This window comes from Trifolium pratense, linkage group LG4 (assembly GCF_020283565.1).
Source record: "Trifolium pratense cultivar HEN17-A07 linkage group LG4, ARS_RC_1.1, whole genome shotgun sequence".
Taxonomy (NCBI): Eukaryota; Viridiplantae; Streptophyta; class Magnoliopsida; order Fabales; family Fabaceae; genus Trifolium; species Trifolium pratense.
The window spans coordinates 21660023-21676752 of NC_060062.1; the positions used below are offsets into that span (position 1 = coordinate 21660023).

General features: G+C 33.4%; 1 protein-coding gene and 1 long non-coding RNA gene across 2 annotated transcripts; both read right to left on the reverse strand.

The window, feature by feature from the left end:
• Positions 1 to 6567: 6567 nt before the first annotated feature.
• LOC123881527 lies at positions 6568 to 8146 on the reverse strand. Its single transcript, XR_006799500.1, has 3 exons — positions 8020 to 8146; positions 7616 to 7740; positions 6568 to 6835 (listed from the first exon to the last, which is right to left on the reverse strand). It is a non-coding gene; the product is annotated as an uncharacterized LOC123881527 (long non-coding RNA).
• Positions 8147 to 9670: 1524 nt separating this feature from the next.
• Positions 9671 to 14292, reverse strand: LOC123923744 (BTB/POZ and MATH domain-containing protein 4-like). The gene is made up of 4 exons (XM_045976467.1): positions 13744 to 14292; positions 12439 to 12787; positions 11939 to 12218; positions 9671 to 10342 (listed from the first exon to the last, which is right to left on the reverse strand). The coding sequence occupies exons 1-4, from the start codon at positions 14133 to 14135 to the stop codon at positions 10155 to 10157; spliced, it is 1209 nt and encodes a 402-aa protein (XP_045832423.1). The 5' UTR covers positions 14136 to 14292; the 3' UTR covers positions 9671 to 10154.
• Positions 14293 to 16730: the final 2438 nt, after the last annotated feature.

A 16730-nucleotide genomic window follows, 5' to 3' on the forward strand; every position in this document is an offset into this window, starting at 1 on the left:
ACCAAGTTTTCTGTTCCCTTTTTATCTTTTATCTCAAGATCAAACTCTTGTAATAAAAGCATCCACCGAATGAGTCTCGGCTTAGAATCAGCTTTTGTAATCAGATACTTGATAGCTGCATGGTCAGTATACACAACAATTTTTGAACCAATCAAATAAGAACGAAATTTCTCAAATGCATACACTATAGCAAGCAATTCTTTCTCGGTTGTTGCATAGTTAACTTGTGCATCATTTAATACTTTGCTTGCATAGTGTATAGCATGAAAAATTTTGTTCTTTCTTTGTCCAAGGACTGCACCAACTGCATAATCACTAGCGTCACACATCAATTCAAATTCGAGTTTCCAATCGGGTGCTATGATTATGGGTGCAGTCACCAATCTTTCTTTCAATTCAGTAAAAGCAATTAAACATTCATCATCAAATGTAAAAGACGTACCTTTATTAAGCAAATTGCTTAATGGTTTGGCAATTTTTGAGAAATCCTTGATGAATCTTCGGTAGAAACCGGCATGACCTAGAAAACTTCTGATTCCTTTGACATTTACCGGAGGAGGAAGCTTTTCAATGACCTCCACCTTTGCTCTATCCACCTCAATACCTTTGGAAGAGATCTTGTGACCAAGAACAATGCCTTCGGTCACCATAAAATGACACTTCTCCCAATTAAGAACCAGGTTTGTTTCAACACACCGCTTCAGTACGGTGTCCAAATTTTTCAAGCAATGTTGGAAAGATGGACCGAACACGGAGAAATCATCCATGAATACTTCGATGCATTTCTCTATCAAATCAGAAAAAATTGCTTGCATACACCGTTGAAATGTTGCCGGTGCATTGCACAATCCGAAAGGCATTCTTCTATAAGCAAAAACACCGAAAGGACATGTGAAAGCTGTTTTTTCATGATCTTCGGGGTTGACTGAAATCTGATTGTACCCCGAATATCCATCTAGAAAGCAATAGAACTTCTGACCGGATAATCTCTCAAGCATTTGATCCATAAATGGTAATGGAAAATGATCTTTTCTGGTTGCTTTGTTGAGTCTCCGGTAATCTATACACATCCGCCACCCGGTGACGGTTCTTGATGGAATTAATTCATTTTTGTCATTCGCAATCACTGTCATCCCTCCTTTCTTTGGAACCACCTGGACTGGACTAACCCAAGTACTGTCGGAAATCGGATAGATCATACCAGCTTCAAGTAACTTTACCACTTCTTTTCTTACAACCTCCTTCATTGTTGGATTCAATCGACGTTGAGGCTGAGCAACAGGTTTGTAATCATCTTCCATCATAATATTATGCATACAATAAGATGGACTAATACCTTTGAGATCGGATAAAGACCACCCGATTGCTTCTTTGTTTTCTTTTAGAATTTGAATCAAGCTTTTTTCTTCATCAGCTGACAATGAGTTGCTAATGATCACCGGCTTCTTTTCTTCTTCTTCAAGGAATGCATACTTGAGATGAGATGGTAATGTTTTCAACTCAAGCTTCACTTCACCCGGTCTTTCTTCATTCTTAAGCTCTTCAATCTTTGCTTCTAAAGGAGTTACTTCCTTCAAAGCATCCAGCTGCTTCAGAAAACTCTCAACTTCTTCTTCTTTCTCAGGATCAAGTGCTTCAAAACTTTCAGTTAGGGCTTGTTCGAGTGATGAAGGTTGATGTGCTTGTTTCCTCACATCTAATATGGCTTCTTCAGTTGCATCAAGTTTGAAGCACATATCTTTCTCATGTGGATGCTTCATAGCTTCCCACAAATTAAAACTAACCTCCTCATCTTGAACTCGAACTTTCATCACCCAGTCATCAATATCAATCATCATACGAGCTGTTTTCATGAATGGCCTTCCAAGAATTAACGGGACATCATCATCCTCTTCAATGTCCATCACCACAAAGTCTATAGGGAACATAAACTTATCAACTTTTACAAGAACATCTTCAGCCATTCCCGACGGACGAGTGATGGATTTATCAGCAAGTTGCAATGTCATTCTTGTACGTGTGATGTCAAGACCACCAACCCGTTTAATCACCGATAAAGGAATAAGATTGATGCTTGACCCTAAATCAATAAGGGCTTTTCCAACATTCACATTACCAATGGTAACCGGCAACGTGACTCTCCCCGGATCTTTTTCTTTAGTCGGAAGAGTTCGTTGAATAATGGCACTACAACTTGCATCAAGTTGAATAACTTCATCATCATTGTACCTTCTCTTCTTGGTAAGGATTTCTTTCATGAATTTTGCATATGTTGGCATATGCTCCAAGGCTTCGGAAAATGGAATGTTGATTTGCAATCTTTTAAAGATATCCATAAACCTTGCATACTGCCTTTCTTTATCCTTCTTTGATGGAGCATGTGGATATGGCAGATGTTGAGGTAAACTATTCTTTTCTTTTCTCACTTCAACCTCCTTCTCTCCCTTTTCTGCATTTTTTTTATTTTTTTCTGTTTTTTCATTTTTTTCTTTTTCAACTAAATCTTCCTTTTTATTCTTTTCTGCTTCATTCTCACTTTCTCCTTCCTCCTCTTCATCTGCTCGTCTCATAACCTCCTCTTCCTTCCTCAAATTATCACCTATTCCCTTGCCAACTTCCTTACCGCTTCTTGTTGTAATTGACTTGCATTGTTCTTTTGGATTCGGTTCGGTGTTGGCTGCAAATGATCCTCCTTGATTTTTGTTATTGGCCATTTCTTTTGCTATTTGACCAATTTGAGTCTCGAGATTTCTTAACACCGCATCATTGCCTCTTTGGTAGACTTGAGTTTCTTGCACAAACTGATTTTGTTGTTGATTCATCACATTTTGTTGTTGATTCTGTTTGGTCTGCATCTCTATGAATGATCTCAAAGCTTCATCCAAATTTGAATTTTGAGTTTGTTGTACCGGTGGTTGACTGTAGCTTTCATATTGTCTTTGCCTATTTGCTGAGCCACCATCTTGTCTCCAACCTTGACCATAGTTTGAGTTGTTTCCCCTTTGATAGCCAGCATTATTCGGATACTGACTTTGTCTTTGTTGATTTGCCATGAAGTTTACCTCTTCATGAGATGGAGGACAATGACCAGTTGGATGATTTCCGGTGCATAATTCACATGATGCTACTTGCTTTGCTTTCCCCGATCCTTCTTGAAGAGTCATCAATTTTGACATTTGTTTGGATAACTCCTCCACTGTGTTGGTAAGAAGTTTATTTTGAGCCAATACAGCATCTGACGGATCAAGTTCAAGAATCCCAGGCTTCCTTTGAGTTTTGCTGCGTTCACTTTGTCGATCACTAAGTGACATTTTCTCAATGATAGTCGTAGCATCTGCAGCACTTAATGATAAGAGAGAACCACCTGCTGTTGCATCTAAAAGGAGCTTTGAATCCTGCAAAAGACCATTTCTAAAAATATGAATTTGGGTTAGTTCATCAAATCCATGATTAGGGCATTTACGCAGCATTGCTTTGTATCGATCCCATGCTTCACATAGAGTCTCATTGGAGCCTTGAGAAAACACCGCAATTGATGTCTTTGACTCCATGAATTTATGATGTGGAAAGAACCGATCAAGAAACTTCTCTTCCAAGGTATTCCAATTTGTCATGACTTGAGCTGGTAAATCAAGGTACCAATCTTTGGCCTTTCCTATCAATGAATGCGGAAACATTCTCATGAACACCGCTTCCTCCTCCGCTTCAGGAGCACCAAGTGAACCGGCAATTTCATAGAATTTGACCAAATGGTTGTAAGGATCTTCATGTGACAAACCTGTAAAAGGGTTAGCATATAACAATTGCAAGAGTCCGGTTTTCATCTCCGTTTGTCTTGCACCTCTGGGAGGCCTTGTAAGATGAGCAAGCCTCCGCGGACTATTGTGACATGGCCTTATACCGGCACCTCCACCTTCGTTACGTGGCGGATCGTCAGCCATCTCTACGGAAATTGAGGATGTTGAAGAAATAGAAGCAGAATTTTCTTCTTGCAGCCTCTTTTGTTTGGCTAATTGTTTCCTTTTCTTTCTTTGACTGTTATTCCTTCGAGCTGTTCTTTCGATTTCTGGATCAAAAAGTAAATTTTCTGCAGAAATCTTTCCTCGCATAAACAGGACGACAATCTAACCAGACAAGTTAGCGTGCACAAAAGAGAACGAATAGTAACTGAAATTTAAAAAGTACAAAATTGCTTAAAACGATAGAAATTGCGTTTAAACAACTAATATCAAACGCCAGTCCCCGGCAACGGCGCCATTTGATGAAAGTACAAAAGCAAGTATTTTCGTTATATCGTATCCACAGGGACTAGTGTGATATTAATTGTACATACACAAATTCCATGATTCTAAGTGCGGGTTTGTTTTGATTTGGTTTCGTAACATAAAATTGCGATAAAAGTGCGTGATAAACTTTTGGATAATAAAAGGTTGTCGGAACTAGATTCATTATCTCGTTAGCATGTATCAATCAACCTCACTATATATATTTCATTTACCAATCATTATTATCACATATCACACATCGAACGTATCCGTATCCGGATTACGCCGTGAAATCTATTATATCTACCAACGTTCGATGCCTCGAATCATTAATTGACATAATAGCATTAAGATCTGATATTTGAAGTGATTACTAAACTCAACATCTATGTCTAAATATTGAAGTTTAATAAGTGATTATCTTTTACTCTTGATTCAAACAATATATGTCTATGTTGTTCAAATCTTTTTAGAAATAGACAATTAAAACAAGATAACACTTATAATGATTGATAAAGAAAACACATATATTAAGATTAAATTGACTACATGTTCACAAAATAACTACATCTAATCCCAACAACAAAGGAATTTAGCTAGACATGATCAAAGTAAACTTACAAGAAAAAGGGATGAAGAACATCTCTTGATTTCTCAAGTATAATGATGAATCCACCTTCAAGAACTCTTAAAACTAATATTACTTGTATCTCTGAACTATTACAAAAAACTATATATAAGAAAATGGCTTCTGAGCTCTATTTATAGACTTTCAGGACAGAGGAGTTCGCTAAGCGAAATGATGTTCGCTGAGCGAACTAGTTACTTAAGCAAGGGGTTTCTTGACACGTAGCAAAAGGCTTGACTCATCACTTTGTTCGCCGATGCTCGCTATCTCTCGCTAACAGACCCTTCCTCCCGGGTTGTGCTCGCCAACTCTCGCTATCCTTCGTTGAGCGAACGTTGAGTTTGCTGTTCTGTTCGCTGAATCTCGCTGAAGCTCGCCATGGACCCTTTGTCCACTGGTTTAGTTCGCTGTAGCTCGCTATGGCTTCGCTAAGCGAAGGCTTCAAAACCTGCTTTTCTAGCCATTCCTAACAAAAATGCCTTGGGATCAATTCCTCTTTGATTTAATGTTTATATTTACACCAAAAGGGGTTTTAATCAAGATTTCTTCATAAAAGTATTGGTAAGTGCTCATATTTATCAAACATTAAAACTAAAATTGGGCACTTATCACGTATCACATCTAAAAAGTAAAAAAAAATAATACACCACTCTTATCAATTTTCACCCCCTAAATAAGTCAACGGTAACACCACCACATATTAAAATCAAATCTAAAGTCCTTCTTCTGAATCTTCAACCACCACCAACAGGGACGGACTGAAGAGGGGCAAGCAGGGGCTTAAACCCCCCTCTCCCACATACATATAGTTGCTAATGATACCTCTTAAATAAATTATTGTGATTTTATTTAATAATTTTGAGTTAAATATATTTTTAGTCTTTATAAAATTATGAGTTTTTAAGTTTTGTCCTTCAAAAAATTTACTTTTAATCCATATTTGTATTTTATAGGACTATTTTGAGGACTAAAAGTATCAATTATTTGTAACAATATTTTAAAATGGGGACTATTCTTAACAAACTGCAATATTTTAAAGGATATTTTAAGTTAAAATTTAATATGACTAAACATAAAAACTCGTTATTTTATAAGGATAAAAAATATATTTAGCTCTATTATTTATTGTTAAAAAAGAAATTCGGCCCCCCGTGTGATTGATTTCTAGATCCGTGACCACCAAGCAAGATTTTGACTTTATCAAGCAAACATCAACCGATACCACTTTATGAGAGAAGACCTTGTCATTTCTTTCCTTCCAAATGTGGCAACAACATGTTAACCATGTCATTTGAACACTAAGCTTTACATCTTTACTAAACAGATAGGCATATTGCAAAATTGCAAAATCATGGTCAAACATTACAGTCGATAAAGGACAAGAAATACCTAACTAGGAAAGAACTTTACACCAAAGAACGCGAGAATAATCACAACCAAGAAACAAGTGATTGGAGGTTTCTGAAACTCCACAATCATCGATACACAATAATGAGCCTAAATGAAGCATTTCGCGCTTCACAAAGTTGTCTTTAGTTGGTAACATGTTATATAACAATATTCAAGCGAACAAAAACACCAAACAAAACGAAACTAAAAAGCTATTTCACAATGACACCAGCAAGACACACTAGTGAATTGATAGACAATTGGCTCAAAGAGTAATTACTAATTAGATTTCTTGGTAGTATTCACCATTGGTTTATAAAATTGAAGGTAGACTTGTATCATGAAAACATAATTAAGAGTAGAATAATTGATTATTACACCAAAGAATAGTTATTAAGAGTAGTATTACAAGTTGAAACTACTTATTGAAAATAGTTTAGGAACAATCACCACTCTAAATAATGTCAAGCAAATCTAAATCAAATGAAAGCCACAAGAACTATGCTTCTCCAATATAGTAGATATCATTTATCAAGAAATGGGTGCTCGTGTCCTGCAAAGAGTGTCGATACAATACAATGTCAATTAAACTATTTAATTGATCAAATGAAAAAATGGCTTGAACATAAAAAATGAATTAAAGATGAATATCTGAGATGAATTGAACTAAATTACAAAATATACTCAAATATGAAGAATATGGGCCGTTTGGATTAGCTTATTTTTGAGCTTATGCAAACAGTTTATGCAATTTTTATGCAAACAGTTTAGCTTATTTTAAGTTTGGATTAGCATAAAACCTAATTTATATCGCATAAGTTGTTTACATAAGCTTAAAAATAAGTTAATCCAAAAGGACTTATATATTATATAATATGACCACATATGTACATGCAAAAGCACAAAGTAGTGCAACGTATCAAAGATTTCCCCTATAGCATGTTTACATTTTTTATACTTTTTTTTTTGGTACATCATTTTTTTTTATACTTATAAATCATATAGTAGAATAGACTAAATAAGTTCTCTTGATGAGATATGAATTGGCACATAAACAAAGATCAAGCCTTCAATTTTCCTTTTTCTTTGACACAGCTAGCCTTCAATTTCTATTGTACTGATACAGAAACAAGACATCTCAAATATAAAGAATACTTAAAAAAGAACAAATAATTAAATGTAATTATATGTGCCGATGATGCCGGATACAATATAATATACAGACTTTCAACTAATTGCAATAAAACCCAATATATTTCAGATTCAAAACCAAAAGAGCTTAAATAGACAAAAAAAAAAAAGGGAAGAATTGATCAAAAGATAGATTACTTACATGTTATTTTCTTTTTAGTTTTTTTCACACCAATGGTCTTTCTTCTTGTCTCCATGATTACATCACTTATATCTGTCTTCAAACTTGTAGACTCACTTAGAACCTTCCCACAATCGATACAACAGCTGTAATCAAATCATTGAAAATCTCATGAGAACATAAAATTTTCCTTACTCACTTTGATTGTTTAATATGTTATAAATATATTTCCACAAAGAATGACCGAAAATCATCTTTTTTTTTAGACGAAGCAATAAATATGAAACTCACAATTATACGGTGGGATCCAAATTCAAATCCAGATGAATACGTTTAGTCTAACAATATCGTCATGATCGGCAATCATTTTCGATTAATGAAAATAGTAGTTGAAGAAAAAAGAAATAATATAATTATTACATCACCTGAAATATACACCGTCGCATAAATGAGCTATAGTTTGACGAAACATGCAACAATGGTCACACATCTCCATGGCAACCATTTTTTGAGTTAGTTTCTGTTTTAATAGCTTCTAAGTTGTAAGTGGTGCTTAATAAATAGTGTCCAAACGTTGTATCAACAAAAAAACATGTCCTAAATACTTGGGATACAAGTAACCGAATTGACTAGGCATGTCCACTTTTTTTTCTTTCTTTGACAAAAGACATGTCCACGTATCCACTATATTATACAATTTTTTTTATATAATAATATGTTATACAAATATATAAATAAATACATAAATAGGAATATAGTACCGCTTATGATTGAACAATTTTTTTATAGGCTCTCTCCAATAATCTTGTTTGAGAAGTCAAAAAGTAAATATTTATACATTTTTCAATTAAAATTTAATCTCGGTTCAGCTTGTTGTGGAAGTTTAACATCTTCCAACTCGACTCTTGTTACTTATAGGGCCGGCTTGAATTTGACTTATTTTGAGCGTATGCAAATAAATAAAGTTTTATGTTAATTCATAAGTTTTCACTAACAAAAATTGTATTTTTATAAACTATTACCTTAAAAAGCCTATAATAAATTCCCAAAAAAAGCCTATAATAATACATAAAAATTTACTTATTTGTATAAATTATTTCGCATAAACTCAAAAATAAGTCATTCAAACAGACCCAATTGAACGGTTTAGATATGATATAGTATATTAATAGAGAGATATTCATGTAGCATATAGATGATATCCTCAGATTTGGAATTCAATTTCAATGGTGGACAAAGAAAAATGGCAATAAGGATATCAAAAAGACCAAAATTGCGGATGGAGTAAAATAGAAGAATATTTGATTATTTGTCTATGAATTGCTAAAACCACACCTGCTTATGTATGTTTTAAAATTTGACTATTTGATTTTAACTTTTTAATTGATTGAATTTGGAGATTGAATGAAATGAAAGCTCGAAGAGAGTTGAGATAAAAATTCACTATTACACTGTTTTATAAGGTAAAAAACTATTAAATGGTAGTATATAAATTTTGCTCAACTTTTAGGGAAACACAACTTGCTTTTATTACTTTAAGTGAAATATTCAACGTCTGAGCAATTCATGACTTTGAAAAGGTAGTATATAAATTTTGCTTAACTTTTAGCTTATAAAAAAGAAACAACTTGTACCACTAGTTTTGGTCCCATGGAACATTTGAAGTCTAATTTCATCATGCAGGATTTTTTACTTATTCAGTATCTGTATCTGTATCAATCACCAATTATTATTATAAAGGAAACTATCGGCAATCAATAGTAATTCACAAGTGACAGCCGAAGCAATCTCTGCCATACTAAGATTAATGTTGCCAGACATCATATTTTTTTGTCTCAATGGTGTTCATCATTCTCAAATGTGTTACTTTACCCGACCGCATGAATGCAAAAATTCCTGATAGCAGAAAATATGAGACATAATTCATCTCCATTTCTGTGGACAAAAGAACAAACTGTACGCAACCAATCTGTTTGCAGAAACCAATTCATCTATTCTGTTGTCTTTCAACAAAGCAATACTTGTCTTAGACCTTTGCTCTTGATGTAAATAAAGGAAAAAAACAAGGTAGTAATGTAAAAGTCAATTCAAGATAGACCATCTAACATTAACACTTTTTACGAGGTTTAATGAAACAAACAATGTTACCAAATGAATATTTTGTACAAGGTATAACAGCCATCCTATTGAACCTAGTTCTACAAACATGAAGGTTTGAACAACATATTTTGGGACAAAGCAGATGGAGACATAAGGTCTGGCAACGATGACATCCTGTTGCAAAATATGTATGGACTTGGATCCTCTCCAAAAGTATACTGCAGATGAGCTCATTTTCAATAGCTACTCTGCACTAACCAAACATACACACAACAGAGACATCTACATAAACCTGCATAGCGTCTAGTCTACCTGTTTTTCTAAAGAACTTTCCATTGGAACATGGAAAAGTTGGCTAGAAAAGGATTTTCCCTCTCCTTTGGCTTTTCTATCCCCCATTTTTTCGACATTATCACATTCATTTACAAAAGAATCAGAGATACCAATGCGACAATGGATATCAAAGTCTCTGTCTGACTCTCCTGCCATTTTGTTCACCACCATCTGAGAGTTGGGCCCATACACTCTGAGATTTGTCCCCTGTACTGCAACTATCACCCTCACAGCCAGCAATTGTCTTCAACATCTCTGACTGTAGCCATGGGCATTTTTCTTTCATAGACTCAAACCCATCCGACCTCATGACAGCTGCAACAAGTCCAAACAAAAAGAACCATCTTATCAAGCATTTGTATGGATAGCTGAAAGTAAACTAAAATAGTTTTCTATGCCCAAAGTTTTAATACAGCATGATTTAAAACATGGATTTAGAACAGGGGGTGAAAAGATGGCACCAATCTATATCTAAAATTTCAACACAAAAGAAAGAGAAAAACAAATACAAACGCCTCAACAATGGGCTGACCTCTTTGAATGCCCGTCAAAGTACAAAATCATTTGTGTTAACTATTCAGGTGACATTAATAGATATAAGAAAAGACATGGACTTTCTCAAAAAAAAAATAGAAAAAAAAGACATGGATAATTGAGAAGAGAAAAGGAAGCAATAAAAAAGAAAGTGGTGGAAAGAAAATAACAAAAGGAGGGAAGAGGGTGGAGATTATGTGGGTCTAAATGTTTCAAAATGCATTCAAGGTAAACAAAAAACAACACCAAAAATTGTTTCACACTAAGTGGGGTCGACTATATGTATCAAATAATGCCATACTGTCTTATCAAGAATAATGTCACACATGCAGGTTGAAAAGGTTAAAAAAAAATGTTTCTCAATCTTTCCCCCTAAAACATTGGGGGTTTACCAAAAGTATGCTTCCAGTGGTGTATGTTGACAGATTTGAGCATATAGGGGGGCAGATTGAGAAACTGTCAAAAAATAAAAGGACAAAGACAACAAAACCATCCAACAGCATTTCACATAATTAGAGTGGAAGAGAACAAAACCTATCAGAGAGAGAAAAACGGCACATTTGAAACACATGAAGTTTCAGCTATACTAAATAACACTAAATTTCATCCGCTGCCAATGTAAGATTTTTTCCATCTTCAGTAAATAAGAACGAGATTAAGCAATGTATTGTTATAGTAATTAGTAACTAACGTCTTTCACTTCCAGCAAGAGCTTTGAAGATTTGACTGCCTTTTGAACATGTGGCATCATATAGTTACTTATAATGCAAGGTTTTTACACAATTAAATCCTAAACAAATATTGCTCGACACCTACTGATGTATGTCAAACAACTGTGTTTAACTAGCAAAGGAAGTTTGTAGCTGAACGCATTTTTCTTTTCTATTTTTCTTTTCTTTTCCAATTCAGTTTTTTCTTGATTATTTTCAATATTCCGGTGTTTAATGGCATTGCCATGGCATTATTATCTCTACTATCTTTTATTCCTACTAGTTAACATTTGACGTATATGAAATAGTAACCCCTAGCAGACTCTGGGGAAACCCTCCGTGGAATTTGCTATGCCAGGAATTCCGTAACTAGTTAGATGGGGAAGTTGAGAGCAAAAATCCCCAAAATGTAAAATCGTACTGAATTGTCTTTATGTTTTAGTATAGTAAGTTATATTTTAGAATATATAATCTACCTTTTCTACTCGACACCTACTGATGTATGTCAAACAACTGTGTTTAACTGGCAAAGGAAGTTTGTAGCTGAACGCATTTTTCTTTTCTATTTTTAGTCACTTTTCAGTAACAAGTGTTGTAAGGTAAACATCAGTGTTAATGTTAACACGGTTGCTCAATCCAACTAAGGAAAAACAAGTGATTACTATACCTGCTAGATTTTGAGCAGCAAAATTTAGGCAAACAGCTTTTAACTCTGTGGCATGGCAATGGTCAGCCAAGGTTAAAATGTGGGTGACAGAATTCACACTAATATCCTTGCAAAGACGAGACTCGCACATCAGTCTAAGCCTCTCCAAGCCATACTTGTCTGCTGCAGCTAACAATTTTGCTATCAATGTCTCAGAAACTGGAAATTCACTAGATGTTGTTGATGAAACCGCATCCGCCTCTTCTGTCAGGGTATCCCTGTAGATAAAATGCAGCATAGCCTGTAAAAGTAAGAGAAAAATCAGGACATCTATCTTCCCTAGTTGTACTTTCCCTCTTAACCCCTACAGAATACTTTCTTATCAAGAAAAGAAAAATCTAATATAAGCAGCAGAAAAGGCACATAATAACAGAGAGTAGCTCCTAACTGTGCTTAACGCTACCAAGGACAGAAGATAGTGAAAGGGAGTAAAAAGAAACAAAGAGATAAACAGTTTTTACCTTAAAAACCTTTGGTTCTAGATCTGTCACAACAAACTCCTGTTTGTCCTCCGTATCCATAGCATTAAAAAATTTAGATCGAAATTCTGGGGATCTCGCAGCCAACACCAACTTATGACCAGGAAACTTCTCCCCAGCCACATCAAAAGTAACATCTGAACCTTCCATATTGTCCAATAGTGTGCCAAAGTGCGATCCAATGTCAGATTCTGGGACGTGAATAGAGTTGAGTTGTGGACAATCAGTAGCAGAAATTACGACTCCAACAGTACAGTTGATTTTCAAGCAGTCATTCTTGAGGAAATCAGAGCTTTCAAGCAAAGTCCGTCTGAAAAACCGCTTGTACCCCCTACAAGAACAAAAAGATCAATATTCACAAATCTCAACACAACATTGTACATTCATACTGCTTTTTAACATGCATTGTCCTTGTCCATGAGGTGTCGGTGGAAAGAGTTTGATCTTATAACCTCAAGGGCAGAGTTCAACAACCCACATCCACAGCCCATGGGGCCAGTTATAAAATGACTATCAATGCCACTTAATTAATAGTACGTACTAATAATTTACCTCTTCCCCAATTTCTTAAAAAACACGCATTGTCTTTGATTTTATAAAAATAGAAACAATAAGAGGCATTCATTGGTAAACCAATGTATCCACACACAGGCACACACACACAACTGCATAGACTAAACCGGTAGCTAAGATTCATTGAAAGGGGTAATTAAGATAGAGGCTTTTTTCCATGTATCAGATAATAATATAGTTATCTGTCATATACACCATAAACATAACTAAGAACAATCCTCCTAATTCACCTATATAACGGGGGGGAGGGCGTAGCTTAACTGGGTTGAGCTAAGAGTTAACGAAGTTAAGAAGTTAAAGGACTAGCGTTCAAATCCTGATGAAGGCGAAAAAATACTAACATTTACAACTACTTACTAATTTTGCATGTTTAAAAATAAAATAAACTCACCTATATAATGTTTTTGATGAGCTAACTATCAAATAATCAAGCATAGTTAACAACAAAATGACATAAACCGGTCTCTTAAACAAGTAATAAGAATACTAATATAGCAAATTACTTTAAATGACAACAACAATTACCGATTTCAATCATTCATTACTTCATCACATGCATATAAAAAACAAAATTCACATCAAATTCAAACAACAAAATTCACATCAAATTCAAACAACAAAATTCACAATTCAGATACAAATTAAAACCAAAAACATTCAAAATTTCAAATCACATTAAAAAAAACGAAAGAATCAAAATCAACAAAACCCTACCACATGCTACCCTTATACTTAAGAGTATAAGGACCACTCTCAAGAGATCGATCAAAATGACTATGAACCTTATGTTTCCCTTGTCCACTTTGATCAACAAGCGTGAGTTCAAAAAGCGCTCTAACATCGGTACCTTCACTCGCTAACGCAATAAAAACAGATACATAAGCGGAATTATCTTCCGGATTCTTTCCGTCAGGATAGAAGTAGATCGCCCACTGATACCCTCCGACGGTAAATACATCGCTAGCAATGTGTTTTCCAACTCCCATTCCCTTCGCTAATGAATAGCCTTGGATCAAGAACTTGTGTGAACCGTTAACCGTTTGTGTTATTGAACGCGAGATCGTTGGTGATTGTAGCGGCGGTGATGTTGTTGTTGTTCCGGTCATGGCGGTTATTGTAATTTAGCGTGCATGTAAAACACGATTGAAAGGGATTAGGGATTTGGTTTGATTTTGAATTTTGTTTTTTGGGGGTTTTGTGGGAGAGGAAATGGGGGAGATGGAAATGGGGAAGAAGTGTTTTGGGTCGACGGAAAATGACTTTTTTTTTTGGGGGGTTTTGAGGCTTTTATAGTGTAAGATAGGGATGACAATGGGTAGGAATGAGTAGGTATAGTACCTATCCATCTTCATATCCGTGTGGGTAACAACTTTTGTATTCATCCCCATATCTTATGGGTACCTAAATACTCATACACATATCTGTTAAACGAATTTTTACTAAAAATAAATTGATTTATTATAAAATATTATATCGTTTTAATATAATTAATTTTTTTTTAGGATTTTAATGTTGACTCATGAAATTTATAAACAAAATTTTGATTAACATCACGTTAAGGTTCATTTTTTTGTTGATATATTCACATTGCGTTTGTATTATGTTATAAATAAACATTTTATTAAAAATTTGTAATAGTTTAATAGTGTTATATTTTTTTAAATTGATAAAGATATGTTATTATATAATAATATCTATAAAATAAATAAATATATATTATGTGGGTATGGGGCGGGGTGGGTACTAAGGTACCCGTACCTGCACTTATACCCGTTTATTTTTGTGGGTAATTACTCATATTCATCACTATATCCAAAATGCGAGTTTTTATCCTACCCATTATGAGTATTTTTTGCGGGTACCCAATGGATATGAGACAAATTATCATCCCGGTAAGGTTGTTTGATGTTAATAATGGGATATGAAATGACGTGTTTGTCCTTGAAGTTTTGGAAGATTGAATTCTGTGTGCGGACGGGATCTTGACGTGGCAGATTGTGACTGGAATAGAGGATGCTGAATCTATTGTCTATTGATACTGTATACCACGTGTCCAGTGTCTCCAATTGCTCAAGAGTCAAGAGGAAATGATGTTTCTCTTATCAAATTTGTCTAAATTTTATCTTTAAAATTTACTAATATTAAATTAAAAATGATAAAACAAAATTACTACTAAGTCTACTTACCAAATTATAAGTCACTAAGAAAAAAAATTAGTTACTTTACATTATTAATGAAACATTTAATGTTATTTTTCTTATTATAATCTTAACTTTTATTAATCTCTCTTCTTTCGATTCTTTAATTGATTTTTTCCAATTATAAATAAATGACAATTTTGTAAATAAACTTATAATTTATGTTTTCTATACAACATTAAATCTATTATTTATATGTTTAGGAGTTTCTCTCTCTTGATCACTTTCATATGTGGCATTCTCTCATTTATCATAATCTATGTGGCAACTTGTGAGAGCATCTTTTCCTATGTGGCAACCTTTGAGAACTTCAATAGTATGTACTCATATAAGGAATTTTTTTTTTGTGTACGTCCTTCTCAATCAAAATTTAATGCTAATTCAAAAATAATCATTCAAAAGGAAACAATTGAATACATTCCAATTTTTTTAATGACAATGTCAATTTTTACTTCTAATTTGATTATTTGATATTTTATTCATTATTATTATTATTACATTATTATTATTATTATATTTTAGAAACAAAGTCATTTTGTCCCATAATTTGTCAATTAGATAATTGCTATTAAATGACATTTATAATTTCGATCTTCATTCTATTAATATAAATAGTTGTGATTTGCAACCGATTTCACACACTATTGCAATTCAAAATTATACTTTTTGCAATCTTTTATCTCTATTCTTTTTTTTGGGTGATTTCACTCTCATTTCCTTCAACTTTTTCGTTGTTCTATTTTCTTCTTTCCATGTTTTTTTTTCAAGTTTAATATTATATAGTATATTTTTATATTTTGATGCTATCCTTTTTTGTGCCTACATGGAGATAATATTCTTTTCTTATTTTACAGCAGGTGCCCGTCTTTTTTATGCTTATAAGGAGATAATCTTCAACTTTTTCGTTGTTCTATTTTCTTATTTTCGAAGATGTTATATGCATTATATATATATATATATATATATATATATATATATATATATATATATATATATATATATATATATATATATATATATATATATATAAGCTTTGTATTTAAATGATGTTTATGATTAATCATAATTATACTAATTTTGAGCTATAATTTTTTATTAGCAGGTCCATACGGAAGAACATATTGTTCGTTATTCAAATTAGGATTAGGTATTATCAACTGATGTTAGAGTTTTAAGTATTTATTTATATTTATTTATATTTTATTGTCATTTTTTTAATCATGTTTACTTATTAAAAAACACTTTTTGTTCATATTATTTTTTATTGGTGTAAATCATGCTTATAAATGTTTTTTTTTTTACTATTATTAATAAATGTTGTACTCTTTTTTTTACTCATTATTTTTTTGTTTGTCTAATTTTTCATGTGATATTTAACAAATATACCGATAAAATAATAGAAAATTCTCGAAGGACTATACTATAGAACGAATTGCTTATCAAAAAAAATTATATAGAACGAATTGGCCAAATATGGAACTGAGAAATTGAAGGCTTAATATG

What these genes read in the sequence shown, in the direction of transcription:
- LOC123923744 (XM_045976467.1), bottom strand. Translation starts at nt 14,135, where the DNA reads ATGACCGGAACAACAACAACATCACCGCCGCTACAATCACCAACGATC. An exon ending in AAGTATAAGGGTAGCATGTG is followed by an intron (nt 12,788 to 13,743) that starts GTAGGGTTTTGT and finishes TTGTTCTTGTAG; the next exon opens with GGGGTACAAGCGGTTTTTCA. An exon ending in TGCTGCTCAAAATCTAGCAG is followed by an intron (nt 10,343 to 11,938) that starts GTATAGTAATCA and finishes GACTTGTTGCAG; the next exon opens with CTGTCATGAGGTCGGATGGG.